The 15,585-nt window shown below is 39.6% G+C and overlaps 1 protein-coding gene across 3 annotated transcripts in view; it reads right to left on the bottom strand.

Annotated features, from left to right (window-relative positions):
* The window catches only part of HDHD2 (haloacid dehalogenase like hydrolase domain containing 2), a 36,291-nt gene extending 24,708 nt beyond the window's left edge, over positions 1-11,583 (bottom strand). The window contains exons 1-2 of one of the 3 annotated variants that reach the window (XM_039228847.1): positions 11,502-11,583; positions 2,258-2,368 (exon numbers count right to left, since the gene is read on the bottom strand). In XM_039228847.1, the coding sequence (XP_039084778.1) occupies positions 2,258-2,358 (101 nt within the window). In that variant the 5' untranslated portion in view covers positions 2,359-2,368; positions 11,502-11,583. Of the gene's footprint in view, positions 1-2,257; positions 2,369-11,139; positions 11,226-11,462 lie in introns of those variants that run through there. The other 2 variants (XM_039228846.1, XM_039228848.1) reach the window with 2 other exon arrangements.
* Between the last annotated feature and the right edge of the window lie 4,002 nt (positions 11,584-15,585).

Genomic DNA, 15,585 nt, shown 5'->3' with positions numbered 1-15,585 from the left:
AAATTATTTTCTTGGTCCTACAGTGTTTTATTTTATTTTTAAAGTTTATTTATTTATTTTGAGAAAGAGAGAGAAAGAGAGAATCCCAAGCAGGCTCTGTACCATTAGCATGGAGCTCAACATGGAACTTGAACTCATAAACTGAGATCATGACCTGAGCTGAAACCAAGAATCAGACCCTTAACTGACAGAGCCACCCAGGTGCCAGAGTTCTACAATATTTTAATCTAAAATCTAAAAATATTTTTAACTTAGTCATAATTTAAAATTTTATATTAATACCCTGTTGTTTTTATTTCGTGCCTATCTTGAATAGACATAAAATGTAATAACACTAACCACTATTTTAAAAAATGTTTTTAATCTTTATTTTTGAGAGACACAGAGCACAAGTGGGGAAAGGGCAGAGAGAAAGGGAGACACAGAATCTGAAGCAGGCTCGAACCCACGAACCATGAGATCATGACCTGAGCTGAAGTCGGACACTCAACCAACGGAGCCACCCAGGCACCCCAGCACTAACCACAATTTAAAAGCATATAAATTAGAAAAAATATTTTTAAATATTCACCCAAAGAATATTAAATAAATTTGCATGATTAAATGGTTCACTGTAATCATGATTCTCTGTATAATATCTGTGTGATAGCTTTTCTGAAAAACATATTAAATTTTATCTCTCAAAAGAAACTGATTACTTCAACATAACTATTATCAACATAATTAAAAATGAACACGTACAAAAGTACTGAAATTACCACATCACTTTTAATGAGGATTTTTAAAAAACTTTTTACCAGTCCTTCAACTTTCCTTAGTCTGTTTGTTTCCAAAGAAACCAAAACTAGGGACACCTAGGTGGCTCAGTCGAGTGTCTGACTCTCGATTTTGGCTCAGGTCATGATCCCAGGGTCATGGGATTAAACATGAAAACTGCGTGGGATTCTCTTTCTCCCCCTACCTCTCTCCCCAGCTCGTCTGCCCGCTCCCTCTCAAATTAAAAGAGAGAGAGAGAGAGAGAGAGAAAGAAACAAACACACAAACAAACCAAACCTAGCAATAACAGTATAGTGATTTCTTTGGGATGGAAACACCCAGTGCAAGTAAGAGGCCAATTTGTAGACTCTTGTTTCCCCAGACCGGTAGTTTACTGATCTACTTAGACATGTCACTCATTGTTCACCAGAAATAAAAAGATTTTCCTTTCAATCCAGAGTAGAAAGCTCATCATTATAGCAGTAAAAGCTCTTGGCTTTGAACATGTTGTCCACGTATAATGAACATCATGATTTTAACTAAACTGATAGATTCCAACTGCAGCCTAGCAAATATGCAGGCTCTTCGTGTCTGGTGATTCCCCAGATGGAAAAGAAGCTCCTTGAGAGTACAAAGTCCATGTCAATCTTTTGCTCTAATACCTGGCACTGTGACACTAGTCACTAGATTTCCTGAGTAATAGCACATTCTGGAATATTTTAAGGTTGGAAAATGATAAGCACCACATGCTAAGTACTGCTGATTTTTGAAAACTTCCCTAAATTATTTTAAAATGAAGGTACTTAGCATCATTAGTTCTGTCATTTGGATGAGTATTTTTTTCAGAACTCATAAGCAAACATTCACATTCAGTTCACTCTAACAAGCTTTTACCATATCCTCAATTTGTATCTAGACTTGTGTTAAATATTATGGTTGATACATAAGAAATAGAAGATAGTCTCTAACCTTCAAAAGCATTAAATTAGTTGATGAAAATAAATATAAAACTTCAATTCTCTTAATTAAATGTTACTTGAGCAGTTGTACACTCAATGCTAGGTCCTGGGTGAAGGGGGAGTAGGCAGAACTATGCCTCTGTGTATGTGCGTGGATTTCATTTTGTGATTCCAGGATTCATTTGTGATTTTTCCAATGCTACTTATTCCACACTATAGAATCCTGAGTTTTCATTCCCAAATTTACATTGCTGACTTAGATGAAGACACACACACACACACACACACACACACACACACACACAAAGAACAAAAAGACTAGATCAAAAGGCCAAACCTAATAAAGGTTTAGAACACAGTGTACACACAGTGTTTGGAGTATATTACAGGGCATACATCTTCTAGCTAAACCCAAGGCAGTTCCTGTATATATGGTAAGCTGGTAATATGCCATCTTACGGCCATCCATTTAGCTAATGATCTGCCTTGGTAAAATGGCACTTACAAACATATTTGTCAGCTGAACCTGGAGAATAGCTTGCCTTTTAAGAGCTTCCTGTGCGCCTGGCACAGCTGCATCTTCAATGTGAAGTGTGCCACTGAGATCCACCAAAACAGCTTTTAAAGCACGGCGTGCTGCCATCTTTCATTCCCTAGGAGAGAGCAAATGAAATTAAAAATACAGTTTAGGAAACAATGGACAATTAAAAACTGGTAAGTCTTCAAAAATATCATTCATATCCAGAAAGATACTGCTTAGTGTGAAGCTGCTTCTCTTCTGAAAGAAAATGTGTTTTTAAAAATCAAAAATTCAAAATTTGATCCAGAGACTTTTAAAATGGTTAGGTGTTTGTTTGTTTAAATCTTTAATTAAAACCATAGGAAGGGGAATGCTAAAAGAGAAGTTACTATTTATTTTCAGATTTCTTACATTAGCTTTTTGGTGGAATAATTTATTTATTTTTAAATATGAGCAAATGTACTCTGAGGATGGGTGGATGGAAGCCCTAAATCATTGGCAAAATCTTTTTCATCTTGTGTTATATAAAATGAAAATATTCTAATCTCCCATCTCCACCATTATATTCTGCTATGGCAAATGTGGTCAAGGAGCTACCAGTATTTGCAGATCACTGAAGAGGAAACTGCAAGGGTTTTTTTGGTAATTTTAGTCAGGAGATGTTTTCCTTACCTTAACCACATCCAACTATCCTTCTGGGTATTTTCCCCTTTAAAATTTGTTTATTATGAACTACATCATTTATTCAGAGGGGTATAAAATAGATGAATGCTTTCAAAATAACAGGGTGGAGGGGCACCTGGGTGGCTCACTTAGTTGAGCGTCTGACTCTTGGTTTTGGCTCAGGTCATGATCTCACAATTCTTGGGTTCGAGTCCCACATCAGGCTGTGCACTGGTGGCAAGGAGCCTGCTTCGGATTCTCTCTTTCTCTTTCTCTACCCCATTACCACTCACATTCTCTCTCAAAATAAATTTAAAAACTTTAAGAAATAAGAAAGGGACTGGGTGTTATATGTGAACCAACTTGACAATAAACTATAAAAAAATAAAATAAAATAAAACTGAGCTACCTCAAAAAAAAAAAAGGGGGGGGGAAGCTAAAGAAAAGAGGATTGGACTTCATTTTTAGTTTTTTCAAGCATATTCATTTTCCTTCCATTTTTTGTTTTTGTAATAAAATATTTTACACATACAATCAAGTATCAAAGATATCACCCTAAAAATTCCCCTGTTGCACTCCTTTGTAGTCAACTGTTCTCCCCTCCAATAACGCCTGGCAACCACTGATGTTTTCTCTGGTTCTATCTTTTTCATAATGTCATATGAATACAATCATATACCACGCAGCCTTTTGGGTGGGCTTCTTTTACTTAACAAAATGCATTTCGGATCCATCCATGTCTTTGCCAGAATCAATATAGTTCATTCCTCGTTACTGAATAGCGTCCCATAAATGTGAATATAGCACAGTTTATCCATTCTCCTGCTGAATTTCACCTTGGTATATCCAGTTTTCAGTGATCATGAATAAAGCAGTTATAAACGTTCATGTACAGGTTTTTGTGTTAATGTAAGTTTTCAATTCATTTAGGTAAATACCTAGGAGTGTGACTGCTGGATCCTATAGTAAGCCCAAGTTTCATCTTTAAAGGATATAAAGCCAATAAAGACATTTAAAAGAACATGCTACTGGCTCTGAAACCAATTCCAAAGAGGTCCAAATATTTCTTGAGCAATGGCAGAAACCTGTAGTCTCCTACACTGCCTACTTTGAAAAGTAAATACATATTTGTGGATGAATAAACTCTGTCATGCTTCTTCTTAAAAAGTTATTCTTGGACTTGGGCTTCTAATAACAAAGCTGGCTAAGTAACCAGATTAACACTTCAAATGAAACCTAACAATACTAGATTAAAATACACACACATGACCCTTGAGCAACCTGGGAGTTAAGGATGCTGATCCCTGCACAGTCGGAAATCCAGGTATAATTTTGATACCCCCAAAACTTAACTACTAATAGCCTACTGTTGACTGGAAACCTTACTGACAACATAAACAGTTGGATTAACACATATTTTGTATGTTGTATATATCACATGCTGTATTTTTACAACCAAGTAAACTAAAGAAAAGAAAATGTTATTAAGAAAAATCATGGGGGGGGGGTGGCTGGGTGGTTCAGTCTGTTAAGCATCTGACTCTTGATTTCAGCTTACATCATGATCTCATGGTTTGTGAGATTGAGCCTTGTGTCAGGCTTCATGCTGAGTGTGGAGCCCGCTTAAGATTTTCTCTCTCTTCTCTTTCTGCTTCTCCCTCCCTCCCCCACCACCCCCGCCCTGCTTGGACATGTATGTGTGTGCTCTCTCTCAAAAATACACAAAAAATGTTTAAAGAAAATCATATAGAAAATACATTTACATTATACTGTATTTATTGAAAAAAATTCCATGTAAGTGGACCAGCACAGTTCAAACCTGTGTTATTCAAGAGTGTATATGTACATACACATATATACGTATATCTATATATGTGTGTGTGTGTGTGTGTGTTTATGTGTGTAAAGCTTCAAGAAGCAAGGAAAAAAATAAGGAATTCTTAGGTCTGAATAAAACCAAGAAACCAGGAGATGGGCAAAACATCGTTTTGGCCTTAAGAGCATCTGCCCACACTAGGTTACCTTGATTACCCCCTCGCTTGGCCCCTTCAGGGAATAAAAGATAAAACTCAGAACCCACCTGAAGAGATAGACCCTCTCAATCTAAAAGCAATCTTCATGTAAGGATGAGCCAGAAGTAAGCCATCACTGGCACTCCACCCTACATTGTCTCCTTGGGCTACAAGAAAATCAGCTGCCCAGAGAATGAAAGGAAGAAAGTGCCACAGGGAAGGTAGAACGATAAGCCAGTCCTAAGCCAGCCCTGGACCCAGTCTGCAGACTAATCTTACATTATCTAAGACAAGTCCTCAGAGAACCTTAAAGATTTTAATTAGAATGACCTTGACTAGCAGGTGCCTGGCTAAAACAAATGCAAAACTTCCTCACATCTTACTTTTAGCCCAAACAACAGAGAAATCCCCTAAATAAAATAAAATCAACTTCTAAGCATAATGAGCAAGTAGCCTACAGAAACAAGGACCAGAAGGAAGAACCTCCAGAAACAACAGTTTAAGAGCAGTCCCACAGGAACTCCCGTGCTAACGTAATTATCAATCACTGGATATGCCTATGTGTTTATTTAAAGAATAAACAACAAGACTAAAAATCTGTGCAAAAAAGCACAAAGAACTACCAATGTACAGATTCAGCCCAAAGCATTCCAGCAAACTAAATAAAGAGAAGTCCGTACCTAAACCACTGTACACTGAAGCCAAGGGAAAAGACACATTACTTTCAAAGGTGCAGCAGACTAAGAGCTGACTTCACACTTGACGCAATGACAGACAAAACACATTGGAATAAGATTTTCAATGTGCTGAAAGTAACTATCAACCTAATAATATATAAAAAACCTCACGATCAAGTTGGGTTTATCCTACTATTGGGTTGGTTAAAATTAGAAAACTAATTCCTGTTGCTTATCACATTAATAGATGAAAAAAATAAAATAATGTCTGATCATGTCAATTCATGCAAAAAAGTTGCTAAAATACTCTAAGCAACATAAAAATGGAAGGGAACTTCTTTTAGCTGATAAAGACTAACTACAAAAAGCCAAGAGCCAACATTAGATTTGCTTACTAGTAATACATTGGAAACATTTTCTTTGAGATAGGAATACCACAAGATGCTACTACCACCACTTCCACTCAACAGTGTAAATAATACCCTAGATAGTGCAGTTAAGGCAAGAAAAACAAGGTACAAGGATTGGAAAAGAGCAAACTTATTATTCAGATATGATTGTATATACAAAAATTCAAGATTCTAAAATAGTAGGAAAGTATAGTAATTAATATTAAAAATCACTATCATTTCTATGTCACCAACAAATAATTAGAAAACTAACTTAAAAATATTACTTGCAGAAGTATCATAAAATGTTAGGTTACCAGAAAAAGTCTAATGAAAGATGTCAACATTTTTATGACAAAATTTTATTTATTTAAAAATTTTTAATAGTTTATTGTCAAGTCGGTCTACATGTAACACCCAGTACTCATCCCAACAAGCGCCCTCCTCCATACCCATCACCCCCCTTCCCCTCTCCCCCACCCCACCTCAGCCCTCAGTTTGTTCTCAGCATTCAAGAGTCTCTCATGGTTTGCCTCCCTCCCTCTCCCCAACTATTTTTCCCCTTCTTCTCCAGCTTCATCCTCCGTTAACTTCCTCCTAATCCACCTACATGTGCAAACGTATGATATTTGTCCTTCTCTGCCTGACTTATTTCGCTCAGCATAATACCCTCTAGTTCCATTTTAAAACTTCAATGAAAGACACAAAGAAGACTTAAATATACAGAGATACCATCTTCATGGATTAGAACACCCAATTGTAAAGATGTTAGGTTTCTCTATAATGATCTATAGACTCAGTGCAATTTGAATCATTATCTCAAAAGGTGTTTTACAGAACTTGATAAGCTGATTCTCAAAGCTATACATCCTGCAAATGGCCCAAGATAGCCAAGATACTTCAGTCAAGACTGAAGAAGAAAAAGAGGGTGGGACCCTGCTTTACCTAATATCTGGATTTGATTAATGTGGTCTTGTAATTAATTAAGATCTTGTGGTATTAGCACATAACAAAGACAAACTGATCCCTGGGACAGAAGAGAGAATCCAGAAAAAGACTCCCCACCCCATGTGTAGAAACCTGATACGAAAGAGGTAATTTCAGATTAGTGAAGAAAGAATGAGGTGTTAGAACAATTGAATATCTACAGGAGAGAAAATTAAATTGCACTCCCATATTATACCACACACAATTTTTTCCCAGGTAGAATAAACAACCACAGACCTGTGAAACTTTTAGATAGGAGAATATCTTCATGACTTGAGGATAGGAAAGGCTTTTTTAAGATATAAAAAGCACAGACCATAAAGGAAAAAGCAGATCAATTCAATTACTGGAAAAGAGAGTTTTTAAAAGTACTGGAAAGAGAGTAATAATATACAGAGTGAAAAACAAATTTCCAACACATGTGAGAAAGGACTGGAATCCAGAAAATATAAACTGCAAATATTAAGACAAACAACCTAACAGAAAAATGGCATAGAATCTCAATATAGCTTTTACAAAAGAGCAAATCTGAATAGCAAACAAACGAAGATGTTAAAACCTCACCTGTAATCAGGGAAATGCAAATTTAAGGCAGAATGAGATCACTGCAAACAAGAGATTGGCAAAGTTTTAAAGTCTGAAGACATGAAAAGATTTTCAACAGGAACTCCCACATACTGCTAGTGAGCAAATAAACCAGTATAAACATTTTGGAAACCAGTTTGGAATCACCATTCTCTACCAGCAAACAATTCCACTCCCAGGTATTACATCCTGGAGAGATTCTCTCCTCCTGCACCATTAGACTTGAACAAAAATGTCTATAGCAGCACTGTTTGTTAGGAGCCAGAAACTGGATACAAACAATACAAACATCTATCAATAGCAGAATGGGCAAAGAAATCGTGGTATATTCATACACAGAATATAAGCGCTGGAAATGAATGAACCACAGTTACACAGATCATCCTAGTTAACTCTTGGAAATTTACCACAGAGTACAAGAAGCAAGTCACAAAAGAGCATCTTCAGTATGGTTTCATACATTAGCATTCAGAAATAGGTATGCAAACAAAGGTGTAAAGATAAGCAAGGGAATGATTATCGCATCAACTGGGAGAGTGATTTCTTCAGGGGACGGAGAGGGGAGAGGAGAGGAGACGCAAACTAGGAGCGCAAAGGGAGCCTCTAGAGCCTTGACCTAGATGGTGAGTAAGTGCGTGTTTTCAATTTTATTATAGCTCTTTAAAACTTACAAGTATGTTTGACATCTCTTGTGTAGATGACATATTACACAATAAAAATTAGTCTGTTTATAATTTAATCATTCCTTATATATTTAATACAGCTATAAAATACTAAAGTAGTTCAGACAATTATTGTAAACTCAGCATAACAACCCTCATCCTCAAAGTATTTTGATTTTACTTTTATATTTTTTAATAGTTTATTTATTTTTGAGACAGAGACAGAGCATGAGCTGGGGAGGGGCAGAGAGAGAGAGAGGGAGGCACAGAATCCGAAACCGGCTCCAGGCTCTGAGCTATCAGCACAGAAATTGAAGCAGGGCTCGAACCCAAGAACCGCGAGATCACCACCTGAGCTGAAGTCAGACTTAACCAACTGAGCCACCTAGGCGCCCCTAAAGTATTTTGATTTTAAATAAATCCCTGGTTCCGTCTTTTAATAAGTATCTCTGGGGTTTAAAAAAAAAAAAAAAAAAAAAAGGTGCTCAGAGACACACAAAAAGAGAAAAAAAAATATTAACAGTTCAGGCTAATCAACATTAACTGTAAATTTGTCTTTTTATAACAGTCTTATACATTATTCTGCTTCTGAACTTGATTGTGACAGAAAATGGAGAATTAAATCAACAACAGCACCAACTATAACCTGTCTGTCAGAGCAAACTGCCAGTCAAAAGACCTGACTGTTCCTATTCCATTTGGATGCATAATAATTAAAGGATTCTTTAATTTAAAATACACTGCAGCACAAAAAGTAAGGCTACACAAAATAAAGACAAAACATTCACTTTTTTATACACAGAGGAACCTAAAGTTGCTTCTTAAAACTCACCTTTTATGGGAGACATATAATACTTAATAAAATATAAACAAGACCAGATAAACAACAAAAGAATTGTATTGTTAAAAAAAAAATACCTGTACAACTAGAGCCAGCAGATGGTCATAATAAATACTGACCATTTTAATCCTTGCAGAAGCATCCACATAGGCTTAGTGTTAACCACAGTATTTAAAAAGCCTATGTTTTTGCTTTCATCGGTTCCACAGAACAGGCCTTTTAAACTCTAAAATGCTCTCTCTGGAGCATTACGTATTTGACAATGATTGACTCAGGCCTAGAAGAAAAACGCTGAGGTGCCCCACTCAAACCTCAAAATATTCCTCCTCAGTTCGTCCCGGGATAGGCCTTGACCTCCTATGCCATGACCCCCTCTGAACCTTGGTCATACTTGTTACTTGAACTATGAGTTAGTGTTTGCTAAAATATAACTGTAAAATATATGTGTGGCCTCCAAAAGAATTGTAAAGGCTTCAGAAGCAGTCCCGTGGGGTTTTTTTGTTTATCTTGGGTCCATGTCCCACCATCTCCCATAGTTTGAACAGGTTATAGGGGACATACCTTGGAAAGTCATAACCAATGAATGAAAGGCACATATTCAATGCAAAGAAGAAAAGTAAATTCTCTCTCAGGCCAAAAGGAACTCTGCAAGATACTTCAGAAGGCCAGCTCCCTTTGAATATCGTGGTGCATCTCAATCCTGTTACCCTCACAGCTGCTCTTTTTCCTACAATCCTTGTGAGTGAGTGAATGGCAACCCCAGTAACCTGGATGCAGCCAGATCAGTTCTGCTTCTTTGAATCTACTTGCTTTTCTTCATCGTTACTCAAACTATCTTAGTTTTGAAATCGCCTCTCATCTAGCCTCTTTCAACAACTTCCTAAATGTAGTCTCTGCTTCATATCTTCTCCTTATCTCCACCCCAAATCCATTCCCTGAAGCGAAGTAATGCAGTGAAGGTTTAAATATCAGCTCACTAGCTGTGTGAACTTGGGCAATTTTCTTAACCTCTCAGCCTCAGTTTCTACCACTGCTTAAGTAGAAAGATTACACCCACCTGTAATGGTTGAAGGGGCAATTAAAGAAAGTAATACATGTACTGTGAACAGTGTTCCTCACATAGAAAGGCTGGGTTGTGAATCTGGGGGAGGGGAGGGTACATAATGGATGTATCAAGAAGTACAAAAATCACAGGATACATGTGAGGCAAGCTTGTAAAGCATTAGAATAACTTGAACATTTGAAAAAATATTTTATACCATATAAATATTTTACACTTTGGTATACCATTCAAATCTTGTATAAATATTTAAACCAGACTTCAATCAACAATTTTCTACTGGGAGGTTGTGGCTTCTCAGAATACGCCTCATAGCTGCCCTCCCACCCCCACCCAGGGATTACGAATTCTCTTTTCTTCCCTCTGTACTTCCAGTAGAAAAGTCTGGAGCCACTGTATGCATTCAATAAAGATACTATTAAACAGTCACTATCCACTTAATCTTCCAGTTGATCTGCCCGGCCCTCAGGATAAAGTCTGAACAATAAACACTGGTGCGCAGAGGCCTGGTTTACCTCTCCAGCTTCCTTGTCTACTCCCACATCATAGTTCCCCCGCACTGAGGTCGGCCACAAGGCCTACATTTTACCTCCCTCATCGCTGGACTTTTGTCTGGAGCCACTTTTGTTCCCTGACTTCTTCCACCCGTGGTCCCCTACGTCCTTTTCCCTGGCCAACTCCTGCAGTACACAGGTCTCAGACTGGCATCGTTTCCTCCGGCAGTCCTGGGTCCGACTCCTCTCCCAGGGCTGTGCCAAGGGCTCCCAGCGGGCTCCTGTTATCTCACTTATCACTCGGTCCAAACTGTTAAGGTCTGTGAGGAAAGGGGCTGAGTTCCTTTTCCGCTGCACTACAGACGGCTCAATACAGACCCGTGAATTAACTCATGAATCCCGGTCACTAACTGGAAGGATTCCAAGAATAAGGGTCTATCAGCACTAATAACTGCGATTCCCTCCATCTCTTGGATGGAAAAGCCCCTCCTGACTGGTCCCCCAGTGCAAAATCCAGGACCTGGCTAGACTGACCGAAGGGACGCTAGCTTCGAAATACAATTCAGGGGCACGTTGTGAAGAACGGCTACCACACCATACTCGCGATGTGCCCCAGGGCGACGGACTGCCCCACGACCTCGCGACCCGGACTAAGTGCCGGGAACAGCGCAGCGCGCACGCGTGGTCCCGCCCCCGCCCGAAGGGGTAGGGCCGTCCTTACGGAACGCGCGCGGGGGTTAGTCCGAGGCCTAGGAGGGAGCGGTCTAGGGACACAACCGGTGTGTCTCCCAATCCCTTATAAAGAAATGCAGCCTCCGCGTGGGCGGGTGGTCGCTCGTCCCAGAGAGGCTCCTCACCCCTGCTCCGCACGCCGTCCTCGCCAAAGGCACCTTTACCAGAAACGTCCGCACAACCCCGCCGTCCGCAGCGTCCTCGAGACAAGCCCAGGGTGCCTGGGAAGAGGCCGCTGGACACCGGAAATTGGGCCGAGGGTCGCACCGGAAGTTCCTCCTCTCTCCATCCAACTCCGCCCCGTCCGTCAGCAGCACCCTAACCGTTTAGGATGCCCACTCAGGCATGTAGTCCTGCTCCTTCAGCACCTTCCGGGGGTGGGGGAGGGAAGTAGTTCTTCAGACCCGCTCTCTCAAGGGCGCGGCTAGCTAGCCGCAGATGCAAGAGGGGAGACAAAAACCTCTGCCGTTGCTCAGCAGCTGTGTCCTACAGCACCAATGGTGAAACAAGTTATTGAGTACCTTTCTTTGCAGCCACCCTACCTCGCTCCAGTACTTCTTGCCCATTCTCTAGGGATATCCGAAGTCATCTTCTTGATACTTTACTTGAAGTACCCGGTCTCCGAAGTTATTTACTGCTTTGTTACTTGAATAGAATCTGGCACTTGTAGCTGTCTATAACCACTTTAGGCAGCGAGGTTTCTCTTTTCTTGCATCAACTTTTCCGAAACCTTACGCGGTCAACTCTCCCTGCCTCTCACTGGAGAGCTTCCTCAGGCTTTGCCTGTCGTCCCTAGGGGAGCAATACCTTGAGGTGCATGGAACTATCTCCCTCACTGTTCCCCTCCCGTGCACGTTAGGAGGCTCTACTTTCTCATTGCTGCCTTTGATTCAAATTAAACTCTTCAGTGCAGTTGATCATCCTTTGCAATCTCTATGAAAAGGACTAAATGAAAGACTTTCTGGGGCAGTCTAACATAATAGGACACACTCTGGAATCCTTTGACTAGGGACTCGTGCTGCCAGAACCCATCCAACATCCCCGCTGTCCAGTGCTGCAGTCAGCCATATTGTGGACTAGAACACTTTGTTTTGCAAAGTGTTTTCCTCTTAACTGAGTCTGGGAGTTGTTTTTGTCTTAGTCATATTTGTTAAATCTATTTTCTATGTGAGAGCATACTTGAAGGAAATTTCCTAGTTTACCCTTGAGAACGAAGGGCCACAACCAGATTAAAACAGCACTGAAGGTTTTCTAGCAAGTGGGTAATATTAAGACTTGCATTTTTCTTGTTGAAGCGACCCAAAGTAATCTACAACATATTCAATGCACTCCCTACCAAAATGACACCAGCATTCTTCACAGAGCTAGAACAAACAATCCTAAAATTTGTATGGAACCTACCCAAAGCAATCCTGAAAAAGAAAACCAAAGCTGGAAGGATCACAATTCCAGATTTCAAGCTGTATTATAAAGCTGTAATCATCAAGACAGTATGGTACTGGCACAAAAACAGACACATAGATAAATGGAACAGAATAGAGAACCCAGAAATGGACAAATGTGGGCCAACTAATTTTTTTTTTTTTTTTTTTTTTATTTCTAGGAGAGAGAGAGACACACGGCGTGAGCAGGGGAGGGTCAGAGAGAGAGGGAGTCACAGACTGAAACAGGCTCCAGGCTCTGAGCTGGCAGTCAGCACAGAGCCCGACGCGGGGCCCGAACCCATGAAACGCGAGATCATGACCTAAGCGAAAGTCGGACGCTTAACTGACTAAGCCACCCAGGCGCCCCAACTAATCTTTGACAAAGCAGGAAAGAATATCCAATGGAAAAATGGCAGTCTCTTCAGGAAATGGTATTGAGGAAATTGGACAGTGACATGCAGGTTGAACCTGGCCTACTTTCTCACAGCATACAGAAAAATAAGTTCAAAATGGATGAAAAAACCTAAACGTAAGACAGGAAGCCATCAAAATATTTGAGGAGAAAGATTTCTTTGACCTTGTCCGTAGCAACTTCTTACTCGACATGGACATGTCTTTGGAGGTAAGGGGAAAAAAAGCAAAAAATGAATTATTGAGACCTCATCAAGATAAAAAGCTTCTGCACAGCAAAGGAAACAATTGGCAAAACTAAAAGGCAACCAACAGAATGGGAAGGGATATTTGCAAATGCCTTATCAGATAAAGGGTATCCAAAACCTATACAGAACTTATCAAACTCAGGGAACCTGGGTGGCTCAGTTGGTTAAGCGTCCAATTTAGGCTCACATCACAGTCTCACAGTTCCTGAGTTTGAGGTCTGCTCAGGCTCTGTGCTGACAGCTCAGAGCCTGGAGCCTGCTTCAGATTCTGTGTGTCTCTCTCTCTCTCTCTCACACGCACACACTAAACATTAAAAAAAATGTAAAAAAGAACTTATCAAACTCAACATCCAAAAACACAAACAACCCAGTGAAGAAATGGACAAAAGACATGAATAGACAGTTTTCCAAAGAAGACATCCAGATGGCTAACACACATGAAAAAATGTTCAACGTCACTCATTATCAAGGAAATACAAATCAAAACCACAGTGTGATACCACCTCACACCTGTCAGAATGGCTAAAATTAACAATTCAGGCAACAGCAGATGTTGGCGAGGATGCAGAGAAAGAGGAACACTTTTGTACTGCTGGTGGAAATGCAAACTGGCGCAGCCACTCCGGAACACAGTATGGAGGTTCTTCAAAAAACTAAAATCAAACTACCCTATGACCCTACCCTATGACTCCAGCAATTGCACTACCAGGTATTTATCCAAAAAATAGAAGAGTGCTGCTTCAAAGGGGCACATGACAACAGCCAAAGTATGGAAAGAGCCCAGATGTCCAATGACTGACGAGTAAAGATGTGGTATATATACACAATGGAATATTACTTGGCAACCAAAAAGAATAAAATCTTGCCATTTGCTACAATATGGATGGAATTAGTGTATTATGCTAAGTGAAATAAGTCAGAGAAAGACAAATATCATATGACTTCACTCGTGGAATTTAAGACACAAAGCAAAAAGGAAGCAAAAGTAATATAAAAACAGAGGAAGACAAGCCACAAGAGACTCTTACAGAGAAAAAAACAGGGTTGCTGGCAGGTGTTGGGTGGCAGGATGGGCTAAACGAGTGAGGGGCATTAAGGAGGGCACTTGTTGGGGTGAGCACTGGTGTTATATGTAAGAGATGAATCACTAAATTCCATTCCTGAAAAAAAGTAAATAAATTTAACCCTGGTTTTTTAACAAACCAAAATATTGTGCCAACATTATTTTGGTATTATAAATTAATTTTTATAACACTAAATTATGAAAGGTATTTTCTTATTCATGAATTATGGAGTAACATAATCTGAACCAATTTTCCTAATATTTCCTTCCTTATATAAGCTTATGGAATCATTTCCTAAAGATTAGCTAATGAAATTGTCTGTTTATTATGTAATAAATGTGTTCAAGATTAAGTATCTCTAGTTTTTACCTAGTTTTATCTCAGGGCGGTGGGGGAATGACTTGCATTTTTTTAAATGCTAACTCTGGCTGCAGTATGGAGGACAGATGGGAGAGGGGCCAGACATATGTAAGACCAGGTAAGAAGCTCCTGCAGGGCCACAAAAGAGGTGCTTAAACTAAAATGTGGGGAAACAAAGCAGACAACATTCAAGAGATCTTTAGGAGGTAAAACAGAAATTGTTGACAGATTAAACTGGCAGAGGAGAGGAGGGCTTCAAGATAATTACTAAGTTTCGGGCTTGGGCGATTCAGTAATACAAATAATGCAGTCCATTCACTAGAATGTGGAATTGAACAGGACTAATGGCTTCCTCCTCAAAAGGTTCAAATAATTTTTCTTGACAAAGGGCAAGAGGAGTAAAGAAGGGATGGGATATCTAAACAGATGGTAACTACACTTAAGGGGGTGAGCATTGCATAATATATAGAACCATCAAATCACTATGTTGTACACCTGAAAGTAGTAACATTCTATGTCAACTATACTTCAATAATGAAAAAACATTTTCAGTTATTGACAAAAGAAAAAGTGAAGGACTGGATTTGGAAAAGAAAAAGATGGTGCAAAACCCCAATGGGGGAGGGAAGGCAGTGACAGGGGCACCTGGGTGGCTTAGTCGGTTAAGCGTCTGACTTCAGTCCAGGTCATGATCATGGTTGATGGGTTCGAGCCCCGCGTCGGGCTCTGTGCTGACATACA

The sequence above is a fragment of the Hyaena hyaena genome, unplaced genomic scaffold (assembly GCF_003009895.1).
Source record: "Hyaena hyaena isolate Hyena2069 unplaced genomic scaffold, ASM300989v1 scaffold_33, whole genome shotgun sequence".
NCBI lineage: Eukaryota > Metazoa > Chordata > Mammalia > Carnivora > Hyaenidae > Hyaena > Hyaena hyaena.
This window is presented reverse-complemented; position numbering and strand designations above follow the sequence as displayed.